Consider the following 16,973-nt stretch of genomic DNA (forward strand, 5'->3'; position numbering starts at 1 on the left):
TCAGGTGGAATTGATGGTGCGTCATTGTTGGTCTCTGTGTAGCACAGACGTAACACTCTCAGGAATATGGGTATAATGAGGAGACACTTTGTAGGGGTTTGGAGGGAGGTGAGAAATTTGCCAAAAGAAATAAGGTTGCCATGCGAGAAGTGTTGAGTCGTGAGTTTCCACAGTGTCTGGTTCTGTACTGTCACTCAGGTGATGCACATTAATCCTTTGTTTAGAGTTAAGCTAGTATAGGAAAATTGGTTGGACTTCAATTTGCAGTACTTTTTTTAAGATTGAGAAGACGTTTATGAAATGGTAATAGCCATCCCTGAAAGAAGGCAACTAACAGTCCTGGCTGATATCAGGTTTGGGACTACAGAGCCAATAGAGTGTGAGTGAGAGAGGGAGGAAAGAAGAGTTCTACAGGTAGCAGGTGCTTGGAAAGGAGGAGTTAGTGCAGCAGACAGGGCAACATGTCTCAATTTTATTATAATGAAGATATAGGGAGATAGTAGCGTGTGTGGGACAGTGTGTGCGCTGTTTTGGGATTGGTAGAACAGAAAATAAGAACGTTTTCAACACACAAAGATGGGTGGCTTGAAGCGTTCTTAATCTTTCTTCATGGGGGAATAAAAGGTATGTCAAGGATGTTCAATATTCATACAAATTTCTACATCACAAAAATCAGGTCCCAACTTGCTAACCCATCTGGCCCTCAGTAATTACTTGCACCACGACAGGGGTTTACTGTCACACTTCACTGAACACATCACATATCATCTGTTTGGATATCTGAGAGTTCACCAACACTGTACCGATGAGTCTGTGATTAAACCCAGCTCCAAGCGAGTACCAATTCTACACTGAGAGCAAGCATTTCTTCTTATCCCCAGAGCAGTTGGAAACTGTCAGGCAGGCACACAAGTGACAGGATCTGCACCACACCAGTCCACCAGGAACAGACTGCTGTCCGAATTCCATCAGGGAGGTTATTAGAGAAGTCCTTTCATCACCTAAATAATGGTTACCGATAATCCTGATATTTTATAAAAATGTAGAAAATTCCTCAAACAGTCAGATGCGCCAACATCAGTGGAGAAAGAGGCAGAGTAAAAAATTCAGCTCACTGACCTTTTATAATGAACACAGATGATCCTCTCAAATAAGCTGTGAATTTTCAGCATTTACTTGATCCACACAGTAGGCAGCACAGAGGCTCAGTGGTTAGCGCTGCTGCCTCAGAGACTAGGGACCTGGGTTCAATTCCAGCCTTAGGCAACTGTCAGTGTTTGCAACTAATTATTGATGTGCTCATTAATGGGGTCATAAAGAGGCAACTTCTCTCTACATCTAAACATCCATATCTTAGATGCAGGATGTTGGTAGTGTTGCATTCTTAAATACCAACACCAATTATTTAATTTGAGAACAGATTTCACAAAAACTTCTAAAAACAAAAGAGCATGAAACCAGTTAAACAAATGATATAAGCATATGGCAAAAGAACCACAAGAAGAGCACAATTGGAAACTAATCTAGATTAGCTCCTAACGACAGGTACTGGCATCTCCTGATGTTCATCAGTATCCCGTCTGAAGGCTATCAGTTTTCATAGATCATTAATTCTCCGGTAAGTGTCCAAATCCTGCTCTTAATTCTGGTCTCCATCCACCTTCTTTCTGTCACAAACCTCCCTATCTCTCACTGTCTGATTAAGGCTACGTTGGTTAATGCCTTCAAACTTCTTCCATGCACCATTTTACAACCCATACCTCTCTGCATCCTACTGTTAAATTCAAGACACACTGCACTGCCTTCTTGTCCAGAAGGTATTTCCCGGCTCCTCAGGAGTGTAATTCCAGCACCCTTGGCCATTTCATCTTCCTACCGGCTCTAAACCTTCAAAGCCCTCAATCTTGTTGCCATCTCATCCTGTTTCCTGATATTTTTGTATTCTCTCCTGTTTTCATTCAGCTCTTTATGACCTACTGAACATGGCCTTGGACATTTAGTCAGATTTCATAATAAAATATTACAATTTGACTTCTGGTGACTGTTCACTTGAATTGAAAGTATTTGGCTGTATCCCATTTGGCTGTATTTGGGCAGGAATTTCACAGGATGGAGTGAAACACTGGTCTTACACCCCACCCAATATTGACATCAAAGAGAGGAAAATCAGGCAGCTATCCACTCAATGCACTCTATTCACCTTGACAGTCAAGGGAAATTAAAGATCATGGAACAAAGATGAACCAACCATGATCTAACTGAATGACAGGACAAGTCTAAGGGCCTGAAAGGCCTTCTCGTGTTCTAATCAGAATATGACAAAGGAACGATAGATTGGGAAGTGGCTTCAGGTTACTGGAGGTCAATTGTGTTATCTGATGATGCCTCTGGAAATTACCTTGCAAATGTTTTCTCTTTGGTAAAGATGTTGTATTGATGGAATTTGTAGTTGTTGTGTCCCAGCACTGAATGTATCAAGTTCCCCTCTTTGTTTGAAGATCTTTTTTCTGGTACTAATGCTCTATTATATTACTTTTGCAAGCTTACATGGATAGCCTTGAAGGTAATGCAATCAATGTAGATGGAATTTTGAATTCATTCACTGCCAAGATATTCCGTTATTAGTTTGTGGATCACAAAGCGACCAAGCATTGTAAAATGGTTTTTGGGCACAAGTTTATGTCGCTATTTTTTAATTAAGCTTTTGCGTGATGAGCACTGTATTGAGATTGCTGAAGGCCATGGAGTTTGGGTTGCTACGTGCTGACTCCATATGCCAGGCAGAATCTTTCCAATTAAATCAAAGTGTTCAGTTTCAGTTATAATTAAAATCAAATTAAGCGATTTTTTTTGTAAGCCCCTTCTGCTTTTCTTTTTGGTAATACGGAGAGATTGGTTAAAAGGTAATTGGAAATGTTGAACTTCAATTCAGACAACTGCAGAAGATGAATTTGTCCTGTTTATTCGAGATTTAAAGAAAGCATTTAAAATTACGAAATTACATTCATAGAATTACAGAGAATTAACAGGACAGAAACAATTAGTTCATGCTGATGTTGATGCTCCAATGGGACTTTCTCCCAGCCTATTTCATTTCACACAACGAGTGTAATACTTACAAACATAGTGGAGATAACAGGACTGTTTGCCTGGGTGGGACGGTTTGAGATGAGATGTCACCTGATGAAATTCCCAAACACAGCTGGTGACCCTAATATAGACTGCAGTTTGAGTTGGAATTTTCACATATTTGTGTTTTGTGGTGGGTTGTTGTGGGAGAAAGGTTTAGTCTACATGTATTGGATAGAATAATAGACACAAAAAAATGATAAATGGGGTATTATAGAAGATTGTCAATGACTGCTGGTTCAAAGTTAGACCCTGTTTAATTTGTCACTAAATTGTCTTTGACTTTGTCTTTGTTTTCTCCTTCATTATTTTTATAGATGACCCAGGGATTTGAGGAATATGAGGATAGGCTGGGAAAGTGAAGTTGTGGTAAAAGATCAGACATGATCTTGCTGACTGGCAGGTCGGGCTCAGTAGGTGGAGGGTGCTGTATGACTCCTGCTCCTATTTCTTATATGTTTTTTTTTGTTGTCACTGTCTTGGCCTGGCCTTGTTGTGGCCAGATCCTGATTTGAGGTAAGTGACCTGGAAAATAGAGATTGCAGCAACTGGGGTTTGGTTGAGATGAGATTGACCATTTTAATGGGGAATGTTTCACCACATCCACACCCTATTAACCTTTCTGTCCAGACCTTCCCCCTTCCATCCTCTGCATCTGTTTCTGACCACAGTCTCTTCTGTGCCTCTTCCAGTATGCACTTTACAAAAAGATGACGCTGGCCGCCATCCTGATTCAGAGCAAATTCCGCAGTTATTATGAGCAGAAGAAGTTTCAGCAGAGTCGGCGGGCAGCTGTCCTCATCCAGCAGTATTATCGCAGCTACAAGGAGTACGGAAAAATGAGGCAAAAGCGAAGGACAACTGCCATGGTCCAACAGAAAATTAGGTGAGATGTCGTGTGTGTACAGAATTCTTTGGGCTGGGGCACTTAAGCCTCAGCTTTTCACCGAGGATCTGTTATGAGGCTGCAGCTTGCAAGGTTTATAACTCCTCACCAGAATTTACCACAGTTATAGGATGTATTCCTCCCAGATGAAGATGCGTTAAATCTCAGTTGGACAGTGTTTGCTACTGCAATGCAAGATAGATGAAATTGCCTATTGTTTGTGTTTCGGTAATAATATTGATAAAAGCATTGTCCTCTGATAACAAGCTCCTGGAATAGGGCAAACTCTGATCTCAGTGCTGCTGGGAGCTGAGAGACTTTACCTAGTACAGTCGGTGCCAGGTGAACCCCTATATTTGCCAGCATTATATTTACTAGTCAGCAGGTGAACCCACAACTGTCACTGGCTCCTCTTCAATGTAAAATCACCTAAACCCAAATACTTCATTGCCTGAAAAACTGCTGCACTTTCAGAACTAAAGAAACCTGTCTGATTTCCCCTTTGGTTTGTTACAGGAGCAGTCTGCTGACTAAGAAACAGGATCAAGCGGCACGGAAGATTATGAGATTTTTGCGCCGTTGTCGCCACAGGTGAGATGTCAAAGTTTGCCAATTTACTGAAAAGATATTTTCCAGTTCAATTTATTTTGCATCTTTTTTTTACTCCACCCAGAATAATGTAAGTATAATTTTAAGATCAACCCATTGACATTAGAGAATAAAACAATGAAAAGCTGGAACCTTATTAAAAAAAAACTCATTGTGAGGATAGTTTCTAAACCTCTCACCTCAATCTCTCAAATAAGTCTCTGCTATGAAATTGCTTGCCATAGCACACCAGCTTTTTTTCGCCTAAGAGAGTAGCTTCATTGTCTTGTTGTAAGAGAAATTTCATTACACTGGACTTTGTGTGCCTTGGTTAGGAAATAGTTGGCTAGGGTTCCTATTCGTTATTATAATCTAGAGACCCTGCAGGGAGGTGTATACATTTGATGGCCAGATGAGAATAAGATTGGGCCAGGGTTTGATGCTCACCCCAGTCAATAAGCTTTGTGAACATTTATTGTCTCGGCTGCCATATAAAAAGTGGCCGTTTGGCGAAGGTATTATGTGAAAATACACATCATGTGAATCATTGCCATTAGGTGGCAGGTTAGAGCAAAGAGATCCATTTGAAAATGTGATTTTCTTTGTCGTAGTTGCAGGTCTTTGTAGTGAAATGGCTTTTATTTCATTGAGTTCCTGATCTCAGTGTGCCCTGTTTGGTGTACTAACTACAGAAGGAGAGTTAAATCCATCAAGTATTATTAGGCTGCCCACCCCAGTCCAACACCGGCATCTCCAAATCAGGCAGACAAATACCGAGGATTTCTTCCTTCACAAAACAGAATATTCTCACCAGATTGCACACAGTATAAAACTATCAGATTGGACGTACGTACACAAATTTGTACAGGCCAAACACTCCCACAGTTTTTCATTTATGCTGCTCAAACTTTGTGACTAAACCAAGGCTCTTCCATAACCAATTGGTATGTGCAAACCTTTAAAGATTGGCTACTCGGATGTTTTTGATGTGGAGCCATTCCCATACATAATGGCTTCAGATACGAGCCCTGGAATTGAGCTGTATATTTGGATTAAGTTCTTAGTTTAACAAAGCCATTCCCCATTGGATAAGGAAACTTTAAACCCATCCAGGTACCATCAGTTAGAATGTGTAAGTTCCAGGGCAAGACTTAATGAGGAACAAATTGCTATCTTTAGGTTGTTGGGAAGTGCATCTCAGAACTCATATCTCAGAGTCAGCAGATTGTGGATTATAGCCTCACGCCAGAGTCTTGAGCACAAAATACACTGCAGTGTTCAGGAGGTGCAGCATTGTCAGTAGGTGCCACCTTTTAGACAAAATGTTAAGCTGATACCTTCTTAGTGAGGTAAAATATCACAAACCACTCTTTAAAGAACAGCAAGGAATTCTCCCTGTTGTCATGGCTCATAGCTGTTTGTACGATTATTGATGTGCATGAGCTGACTGCCATATTTCCTTTAATGCACCCATAGAGTCATAAAAATAAAGAGCACGGAAACAGACCCTTCAGCCCAACTCATCCATGCCAATCAAATATCCTAAATAAATCTAGTCCATTTGGCCCATATCCCTCTAAACCTATTCCTATTCATACCCAACCAGATGCCTTTTAAATGTTGTTATTGTACCAGCCTCCACCACTTCCTCTGGCAGTTCATTCCATGCACGTACCACCCTCTGTGTGGAAAAGTTACCACTTAGGTCACTCTTAAATCTTTCACTCTCACCTTAAACCTATGCTCTCTAGTTCTGGACTCCCCCAACCCAGGGAAAAGACATTGTTGATTCATCCCCTCATGATTTTATAAACTTCTATAAGGTCTCCCCTCAGCCTCCAAAGCTCCAGGGAAAGTAGCCCCCGTCTTTTTAACATCTCCCTATAGCTCAAACCCTTCAACACTGGCAACATTCTTGTAAATCTTTTGTGAACCCTTTCAAGTTTCACAGCATCCTTCCTATAACAGGAGACCAGAATTACACACAACATTCCAACAGTGGCTTAACCAATGTCCTATGCAGTGCAACATGACCTCCCAACTCCTATACTCAATACACTGATCACTAAAGGTAAGCATACCAAATGCTGCCTTCACTATCTTATCTACGTGTAACTCCACTTTCAAGGAACTATGAACCTGGACTCCAAAGTCTCTTTATTCAACAACACTCCCCAGGACCTTACCATTAAGTGTATGAGTCCTGCCCTGATATGCCTTTCCAAATGCAACACCTCACATTTCTCTGAATTAAACTCCATTTGCCACTCCTTGGCCCATTGGCCCATCTAATCAAGATCCCGTTGTACTCTGAAGTAACCTTCTTCGCTGTCTACCACACTTCCAATTTTGGTGTCATCTGCAAACTTACTAACCATAGCACCTGTGGTCACATCCAAATTGTTTATATAAATATGAAAAGCAGTGGACCCCCAGCACCGATCCTTGTGGCACTCCACTGGTCACAGGCCTCCAGTCTGAAAAACAACTCTCCACCACCACCCACTGTCTTCTACCTTCTCACCATGGCTAGTTCTCCCTCTATTCCATGTGATCTAACCTTGCTAACCAGGCTACCATGAGGAACCTTGTTGAACACCTTACTGAAATACATATAGATCACATCCACCTCTGTCCTCAACAGTCATAGAGTCATAGAGATGTACAGCATGGAAACAGGCCCTTCGGTCCAACCCGTCCGTGCTGAGCAGATATCCCAACCCAATCTAGTCCCACCTGCCAGCACCCCTCCAAACCCTTCCTATTCATATACCCATCCAAATGCCTTTTAAATGTTGCATTTGTATCAGCCTCCACCACTTCCTCTGGCAGCTCATTCCATACACGTACCACCCTCTGTGTGAAAAAGTTGCCCCTTAGGTCTCTTTTTATATCTTTCCCCTCTCACCCTAAACCTATGCCCTCTAGTTATGGATTCCACCGACCCCAGGGAAAAGACTTTGCCTATTTATCGTATCCATGCCCCTCATGATTTTGTAAACCTCTGTAAGGTCACCCCTCAACCACCGACCCTCCAGGGAAAACAGCCCCAGTCTGTTCAGCCTCTCCCTATAGCTCCAGGGAAAAGACTTTGCCTATTTATCGTATCCATGCCCCTCATGATTTTGTAAACCTCTAAGGTCACCCCTCAACCACCGACCCTCCAGGGAAAACAGCCCCAGTCTGTTCAGCCTCTCCCTATAGCTCAAATCCTCAAACCCTGGCAACATCCTTGTAAATCTTTCCTGAACACTTTCCGATAGGAAAGAGACCAGAATTGCACGCAATATTCCAACAATGGCCTAACCAATGTCCTGTAGAGCTGCAACATGACCTCCCAACTCCCTTACTCAATGCTCTGACCAATAAAAGAAAGCATACCAAATGCCTCCTTCACTATCCTATCTACCTGCGACTCCACTTTCAAAGAGTTATGAACCTCCATTCCAAGGTCTCTTTGTTCAGCAACAATCCCTAGGGCCTTACCATTAAGTGTATAAGTCCTGCTAAAATTTACTTTCCCAAAATGCAGCACCTCACATTTATCTGAATTAAACTCCATCTCAGCCCATTGGTCCATCTGGTCAAGATCCTGTTGTAATCTGAGGTAACCTTCTTCGCCGTCTACTACACCTCCAATTTTGGTGTCATCTGCAAACTTACTAACTGTACCTCTTAGTCCTCTTCATTAGTTCTTCAAAAACTCAACAAAGATCATGAGACACGATTTCCCACACACAAAGCCATGTTGACTATTTCTAATCAGTCCTTACCTTTCCATATACATGTAAATCCTATCCCTCAGGATTCCCTGCAACAACTTGCCCACTATCAAACTTAGGCTTAGCGGTCTATAGTTCTGTGGCTTTTCCTGACCACCTTTCCTAAGTAGTGGCGCCACGTTAGCCAACCTCCAGTGTTCCAGCACCTCACCTGTGGCTATTGAATCCAAGTATCTCAGCAAGGAGCCCAGCAATCTCTTACCTAGCTTCACAGTGTTCTAGGTCCTGGGGATTTATCCATCTTTATGCATTTTAAGACATCCAGCAACACCTCTGTAATATGGATATGTTTCAAGATGTAGCTATTTATTTTCCACATGTGCTCCATCTTCCATATCCTCCTCCAGAGTAAACTGATGCAAAATACTCGTTTAGTATCTCACCCATCTCTTGTGGTTCCACACATAGGTGGCCTTGCTGATCTTTAAGGGGCCCTATTCTCTCCCTCATCACCCGTTTGTTCATAATGAATTTATAGAATCCATTTGGATTCTCCTTAACCCTACTTGCCAAAGCTATATCATGTCCCCTTTTTGCAAATCCTCACTTTCTCTCGTCATCCAGCCATCCCTACACCTACCAGCCTTGCCCTTCACCCTAACAGGAACATACTGTCTCTGGAATTCTATTATCTCATTTTTTTGAAGGCTTCCTTTTTCCAGCCATCTCTTTACCCATGAACATCAACTTTTGAAAGTTCTTTCTCTAATACTGTCAATTGGCCTTCCTCCAATTTAGAACTTTAACTTTTAGATCCAGACTATGCTTTTCCATCACAATTTTAAAACTAACAGAATTATGGTAACTGGTCTCAAAGTGTTCCCCCACTGACACCTCAGTCACCTGCCCTACCTTATTTCCCAAGAGTAGGTCAAGTTTTGCACCTTCTCTAGTAGGTACATCCACATACTGAATCAGAAAACTTTCCTTGTACACACTTAAATTCCTGTCTATTCAAGGGCTTAAAATAATAGTAATCCCAGTCTATGTTTGGAAAATTAAAATCCTCTATCATAACCACTACTTTTCTTACAGATAACTGAGATCTCCTTACAAATTTGTTTCTCAATTTCCTGCTATTGGGATATCTATAATACAACCCCAGTAAGGTGATTGTCCCTTTCTTATTTCTCAGTTCCACCCAATTAACTTCCCTAGACATATTCCCAGAAATACCCTCCTTGGGGTGGAACGGTGGCTCAGTGGTTAGTACTGCTGCCTCACAGCGCCAGGGACCTGGGTTCGATTCCCACCTCGGGCGACTGACTGTGTTGAGTTTGCACATTCTCCCCATGTCTGCGTGGGTTTCCTCCAGATGTTCCGGCTTTCTCCCACAATCCAAAGATGTGCTGGTCAGGTGAATTGGCCATGCTAAATTGCCCATGTGTTAGGTGCATTAGTCAGGGGTAAATATAGGGTAGGGGAATGGGTCTGGGTGGTTTACTCTTCGGAGGGTTGGTGTGGACTTGTTGGGCCAAAGGGCTGTTTCCATACTGTAGGGAATCTAATCTAATCTTAAATACAGCTGTAATGTTATCCCTGATCACAAGTGCCACTCCCTGTCCTCTCTTGCCCCTCTTTGATAGCTTTTGTACCTTGGAACATTAAGCTGCCAGTCCTATCCATCCCTGAGCCACATCTCTGTAATTACTATGATATCCCAGTCCCATGTTCCTAACCATGCCCTGAGTTCATCTGCCTTACCTGTTTGGCCTCTTGCATTGAAATAAATGCAGTTTAAGTTATCCGTTCTACTTTGTTCTCTGCTTTGTTCCGACCTGCCATGTCTATTTGACTTACTCTTTTTCCCATCTATACTAGTATCTTTCTGATCACTTTCCTCACTATCTCCCTGGATCCCCTTCTAGTTTAAATGCTCCCGAGCAGCACTAGCAAATCTCCCCACCAGTATATTAGTCCCCTTCCAATTCAAGTGCAATCCGTCCTTCTTATACAGGTTACGTCTACCCCACAAGACATTCAAATAATCCAGAAATCTGAATCCTGTTCCCCTGCACCAGCTCCTCAGCCACGCATTTAATTGACTGAAAAGTATTTTGGGACATCCTGTGTTTGTGAAAGCCCTGTATCAATGTTCCTTTCTCTTCACATTTGAAGTGTAGAAACCTGACACAGGAATTTACAGTGAGACATCAATGAGTTGCATATACAGCACAGCTTAATTCCATATCTCCATTTATTTTTCCACAACCATGTCCCACTGATCTTTACATTTGAGCAATGAAGAATATTGGGGAATTCTGTGGATTGGAAGAAAGCAATAAGAGTTAGTGGAATCAATGGGATTCCCAGATAGTAGGAAAGCCTTCACCACTCAGAAGAATCAACAAACCCCGTAAGCGTAATCTTCTGAATTCTGAACACCGAATATGAAGGAAGATGTTGTGCTGATAAACATGCAATTTAAACAATTTTGCACCTTGCTCACCAATAAAAGCCCCTCAAATGTTTTAGTAAGGTGTGGGCACTGGGATTCTCAGGTGGTAATTTTCTTTTCAACCTTTTTTCTTAAACAAGTAACAAATAACACCAGTAATTGGCAGACGTTAAGATTACTTAACTTGGAGAATTCAAGATGGTAAACAACATTTCAACATAGAATGCAATTCCTCTGCCAAGAAGTGTTTCCGTATTCATTTTACAAGAGTTTTGTTTTGTGTTGTGTTGAATTTGATCACATTAGTGTAAAATTCTTTCATTGTAATCTTAATTTATTTGTGGGTTTTGGAATTATAGCAACTGCTCTGCCTAAAAATGAAGATCCCACTCCAGGTGCTATGAATTTTGACAACACTAGGTAACTAACAGCTGACAAATGGCAGACTCTGATTTAGTTTGAGGTAATGCTTGTTTGGTCTCGGGCTGAAAGAATTTTTGGGGCCTGTAACTAGTATATGTTTCCCAAGACCTCACTAATGCTGCATTGCCTTCTCAAGCTCTTCCTTTCCCATTAGGATTTCCGATTCTGGTTCAGTGTATTCCTAGAGATTGAATTACATGATCTCCTCCATCATACTGCTCCACCTCTCCGTCCCCTGCCCGCACAATGCTCTAGCCATTGGTCACCAAATGTATCCTTTATGGTCAATCAAAAGCAAACAGACTGTCCATGACTCAAGTGGATGAATGTCAAAGAGCCTTTTCTTCCCCAACTCCTGTTCAACTAATAAAAGTCTTCAGTGTTTAAAAGAAAAACACTCATTGTTTTAATACCCACGCCAATTTCTCACCAGATTTGCTCGCAGTAGTTTCCTTGAGAACTGTCTTCGATTTCTGGAGTCACCAGAACAATCCTAGCATGGGGACAACCTCATAGTGCCTGATCAACTAGGCTAATAGTGTTAGTTTTCCTTTGTGAGCCTATTTGGATTGTTCTCAAGAGCCCAGGACCTTCAAAACAACTGAATACCAATTTGTTTAGTGCTGTTTCTCAGCACAACGTTGTGCCCCATTCATATATCACGGCATCAGGATCTGTAAGAAGGGTTTAGTTTAAACCCAATAAAAGGTAACGTGAGTTAATCAGGAAATAAAAGTCCCATAGAACAAAGAGAAACGAGAAAGACTGAAACAACAAAATAACAATTAGGATAAGAATAGATTTAAGATAATAGGCAAACAAAATGCCAGGGATTTTTTTTTAAATGTACTGAGTTGTCATAATCTAGAATGCACAGGATTAGGGGGTAGTGGAAGCAGATTCAATAATAACTTCCAGAGGGAATTGAAAAAACAAAAAATTGTCGGGCTATGGGGAAGAGCAGGACAATGGGTCAAATAGCTATGCTATTTGATTCTTATAGGGGCAGAGAATGATTGCTGAGCAATATTAGGGGGATATACTCCATGGGATAGAAATTGGTCTCAGGGAGAACCTCATTGTTTACTTTGAATCTTCCATTGAATAGAATTGTTGAGCAAAAAAGTTTTCTTTTGTTAAAAGAAGAGAAAACATAAATGGTCAAGATATAAAAAAAGAAAATATTTCTTGTAATACACAGCATTGAGGCAGTAAACTCCTAAGAGAGAAAAATGGGTTAATATTTTAACAGAACTCTTAAAGAAGCAAAAAAACTTTGTTTACTTCAGTCATTCTTTTCAATGTTACAATGCCATGGCTGAATCCATCTGATGCACCACAACTATTGAAGATGACACGATGTCTAGAACAAAATGTGACATGTGCACACACACATGCTAAATCTGGGCAACTTGCTGTTCATGAAAATCATAAAATGATACAGCACCAAAGGAGACCATTTGGCCCATTACACCTATGCAAAATAACTGGGTCTAGCATTGTTTGGGTTCTATGGGCAGACAAGTCATGTCAAGGTCAGAGGTTTGGTGAGATTATCACTGTTCCTCAGAAATAATGTTGGTCATTTTAATACTTTAATTGCTGCACTGCTTCTTTTTCTGTGTCAATACTGTGTCATTATAGGACATCTAAATTCTAATAGTCAACTGTTTTATATTACTCGCTCCTCTCTGCTTAATTCTTCTGAATGTGTCCTTTCTGGTTTTTACTGCTCTGATCACAACACTCTGTTTGTATACTGTCAACCACTTGGGCTGCCTTTAATATTGTGCAGCCTTCAGCACCAAAGAGCATGAGAGGTAATCAAAAATATTTTTGGTCCAATTATTGACCTTATTTGTCTTTCTGTTTTTAAGTTGAGATTTGTGAGATGGAGGACAGACTGTCCCTTTGAGTTCAAATAGGTGTGTGTGATTGAATCACTGCTAATTCGGTTGCCAGTAGATAGTTGACTTTGAAACCTTTATGGTAGGATGACGATTCATCCACCCTATCACTGAATTTCAAGAATGTTCATTGTAACCAAGTGGCAAGTGTATGAGAAGCATCATTGGCCCTGGTCACCAGGCCTGGAGATGGGAAGGAAGCATGTCTCTTGACTTTTAGACACGCATCTTCTGTCAAACCCATCCACAAAACAGAACTTTGGTGATGATAGCCAATGAAGGATCCTTGTCCCCTTAACTCACTCCCACACTCCTAATAAGCGGAGGTGAAGAGGTTTTGAAGGAAAATGTCAAAAAGGGAAGTGGGAGGGAGGGAGAAATGGCATCAAGTTGCATCAAAATGTGAAGTGTTGAAACCTGCCTTTGGACTGATAATTGATGGTACGTTTGGTTTGCTAATAGCTGTTTGGTATTGTTTTGCTGTCTAAAGCCCCCTGGTGGACCGTAGACTGTACAAAAGGGTGAGTGTAGCCTTCTGCTGGCCAGCTTCTCTCTATCTCTGCTTGGTGCCTGCTTGCATGAGGCTGCAGCCTAACTTGCCAATTCTCACATTTGTTGCCTATGATGAAACTAACACTCCACACAATACTAACAATTTGCTTCTTAAAGATACATTTTTGACTATATATATATTAAATATATATATGAAGAATGATTTCACCAGATGTTTTGTGCATGATCCAGAATGACACTTGTGATGAATTGTGGAATACTGGATGGTACAAGGAGTTCACCAATAAACATGTTTAACGTGGAACCCATTTGGCTCATGGGATTTAACACCAAGATTTCTAGAAATTGAAAAGTCAAGCAAAGCCAAACCATGCTAGTATTAGACCAGAATTCTGCTCTTCCTGTCTCAAATGCTAACACTGCTGACACTCCTGGCATTTTCACACACGGTTGGGTAGACCTTGGGCTGGACAATAATGGACTTTAATGCAGTGTTGGAGAACTATATTGAACATTAAAACAAATTTCCACTACACACAAGGGATCTTTTGACCATTAGGTTTTGAAGTTAAATACATCAGGGCTACTGTTGATCCAAAATTTGGAGTTTACAAAATCAAGACATTTGGGAACACCATGCAGGATTTTGACCTTGAACCATCTGAGGTCTGAAGCCTAGATGTGGCTGTGACCCTTACGACATTACAAAATGTTTCTGGTTTAGTTCAGAAAACTGTTTCACCCCTTCCCACTTTGGTTATCAAGCCAATGGTAGAGACCAATGTTGATGCATGTTGCCAAAGGCGATGATGTCAATTTGATGCATTACCATTTCAGTGAAGGTCATCCTAGAAAAGGGGTGGACAGGACTGCATTTCCTCTGAATTGAATAGTTGCAGTTGATCCGTCTTTTTATTTCACATGGAGACTATGCAGATGTCTGTCACAGTCACACTAAATATAGCTTACATTGTCTGTACTTTCATCATATTCTAATCCATTTCTTTTGTAATAAGAGCAAGCTCGAATACATGGAAACCCTATTTTATGGGATGTGTCTTGAGGAATAGAACCCTTTACTATTTCAGGAACCATAAATTCATAAAGATTTACAGCATGGAATCACATCCTTCAGTCCAACTCATCCATTCTGACCAGATATCCTAATTAATCTAGTCCCAATTTACTAGCATTTGGCCCATATCCCTCTAAACTCTTCCTATTCATGTACCCATTCAGATGTCTCTTATTTGTGCCTGCTTCCACTATCTCCTCGGGCAGCTCATTTCATACACGCACCAATCTGTGTGAAAAAGTTGCCCTTTAGGTACCTTTTAAATCTTTCCTCTCTCACCTTAAACAACTGCCCGCTTGTTTTGGACTCTCCTACCCTGGGCTATTCACCCTATCCATGTCCCTCATGACTTTATAAGCATTTATAGGGTTACCATTCGGCCTCTGACACTCCAGGGAAAACAGCCCCAGTCTAATCAGCCTCTCCCTGTAACTCAAATCCTCCAACCCTGGCAAGTCCTTGTTAATCTTTTCTGAATCCTTTCAAATTTCACAACATCCTTCCTATAGCAGGAAGACAGAACTGAATGCAGTATTCCAATAGTGGCCTAACCAATGTTCTACACAGCCGGAACGTGACTTTTTAACTCCTATACTCAATACACTGACCAACAAAGGCACACGGACCAAAAGCCTTCTTCATTACCCTATCCACCTATGACTCCACTTTCAAGGAACTACGAACATGCATCTGAAGTTCTCTTTGTTCCGCAACACTCCCAGGATCTTACCATTAAGTGTATAAGTCCTGCCCTGATTTGCCCTATCAAAATGCAGCACCTCACATTTATCTCCATTCAACTCCATCTGCCACACCTCAGCTGTTTGCCCATCTGATCAAGATCCTGTTGTATTCTGAGGTAACCTTCTTTAATGTACACTACACCACCAATTTTGGTGCCATTTGCAAAATTACTAATCATTCTTCCTATATTCCTATCCAAATCATTTATGTAAATAACAATAAACAGTGGATCCAGTAAAGATCCAGTGATCTTTGTGGCAAACTGCTGGTCACAGGCCTCCAGTGGAAAAAAAGCAGCTCTCCACCACCACCACTGTCTCTTACCTTCAAGCTAATTTTGTATCCAAGTGGCAAGCTCTCCCTGGATTCCATGTGATCTAATCTTGCTAACCAGTGTGCCATGCTTGTCAAACGCCTTGCTTAAGTCCATTTAGACAATGTCCACGCTCTGCCCTGTCAAATGCAGCCCATCCAGGTCAGGTATATGATGTGGGCCAAATATAAAGCAAGGTTCCCACTGTTCTGTCCTAACCTTAGTGTGTCCCCCTATTACACTAGCACAAAATTATTCAGTTTCACACACCAACTGTCTTGTGGCCTCAGAGTTTGCCAAAATTCAGCTCTGGGTATTAGGAAGTAGATTGAAACTGTCACAGCTTACTTTCAAAGCATCTGACAGAGGAGAACTTCAGACTTAGCATCTGACCTAGTTCTCGGGCTAAAAGAATAAGCATCACCCATTGACGTCCACATCTCTCTCATTATCACCACAACCCTCCACCCCAGCCAAGCCATGTTTCATTGAGCATTGGAAATGTTTTCATTCCAGTAGCTGCTACTGTTTTACTGAGGTCCAGATGCACTCCCCAACCCTGTTCCTTAACAGCCATGTGTATCAGCAAGTTATTTGACAATGGTGACATCATGATCCTCATAACCGTCTTTAGATGTTGGATCTGTCCATATCATATGGGATAGAGAAGTATTTCATGTGAATTTTTTTGTTGTTTTTGCCATTAATTACTGGGAAATAGATAAAATAAAACAACTTTTTCCTTTCTTCCCAGTTCATTGGAGATCCAGGCTACAAGAAATAAAATATTTTTGAAATTGATAATTCCTCTGCCAATTCATTCCTTTAAAAAATAAAAGATAGACCTAACTTCTAAATCCAGAAACACCCCTCCAGAATGTTTGGCTGTTGACAATTTCTGATTTGACTACAGAACATTTCAATACTCAGTGGTGATGTGGGAGAGCTGGCAATCTGACCAAGACTCCAACTTCAGCAAAGGAATAAGAATCACACTTTATTCATAGTTTAGGCTGATTATACATTCTGACCAAAGCTGGCCCTGTCAGTCAGCAAAAGCTCATGCTGGAGAAATAATGGGTTAATGTGTACAATGTGTTTTCATGGTGGTGGCTTGCAATATCCAAAATTTCCAAGAGTTTGTGTTGCATCCCATGAGCCATCCTGCAGCAGCACCCCTGCCAGCACACACAGCTCCCCATGAGGTTTAACAGC

At 41.2% G+C, this 16,973-nt stretch overlaps 1 protein-coding gene across 7 annotated transcripts in view; it reads left to right on the forward strand.

The window, feature by feature from the left end:
* camta1a (calmodulin binding transcription activator 1a) overlaps positions 1-16,973 on the forward strand; it is a 1,208,107-nt gene that overhangs the window by 1,168,340 nt on the left and 22,794 nt on the right. For 3 of the 7 annotated variants that reach the window (XM_043675998.1, XM_043675994.1, XM_043675997.1), the window contains 4 exons: positions 2,543-2,563; positions 3,822-4,015; positions 4,532-4,606; positions 13,604-13,634. In XM_043675998.1, coding sequence (XP_043531933.1) covers positions 2,543-2,563; positions 3,822-4,015; positions 4,532-4,606; positions 13,604-13,634 — 321 coding nt within the window. Of the gene's footprint in view, positions 1-2,542; positions 2,564-3,821; positions 4,016-4,531; positions 4,607-13,575; positions 13,635-16,973 lie in introns of all 7 variants that reach the window. The other 4 variants (XM_043675996.1, XM_043675995.1, XM_043675992.1 and 1 more) reach the window with 2 other exon arrangements.

This window comes from Chiloscyllium plagiosum, chromosome 34, assembly GCF_004010195.1.
Source record: "Chiloscyllium plagiosum isolate BGI_BamShark_2017 chromosome 34, ASM401019v2, whole genome shotgun sequence".
Taxonomy (NCBI): domain Eukaryota; kingdom Metazoa; phylum Chordata; class Chondrichthyes; order Orectolobiformes; family Hemiscylliidae; genus Chiloscyllium; species Chiloscyllium plagiosum.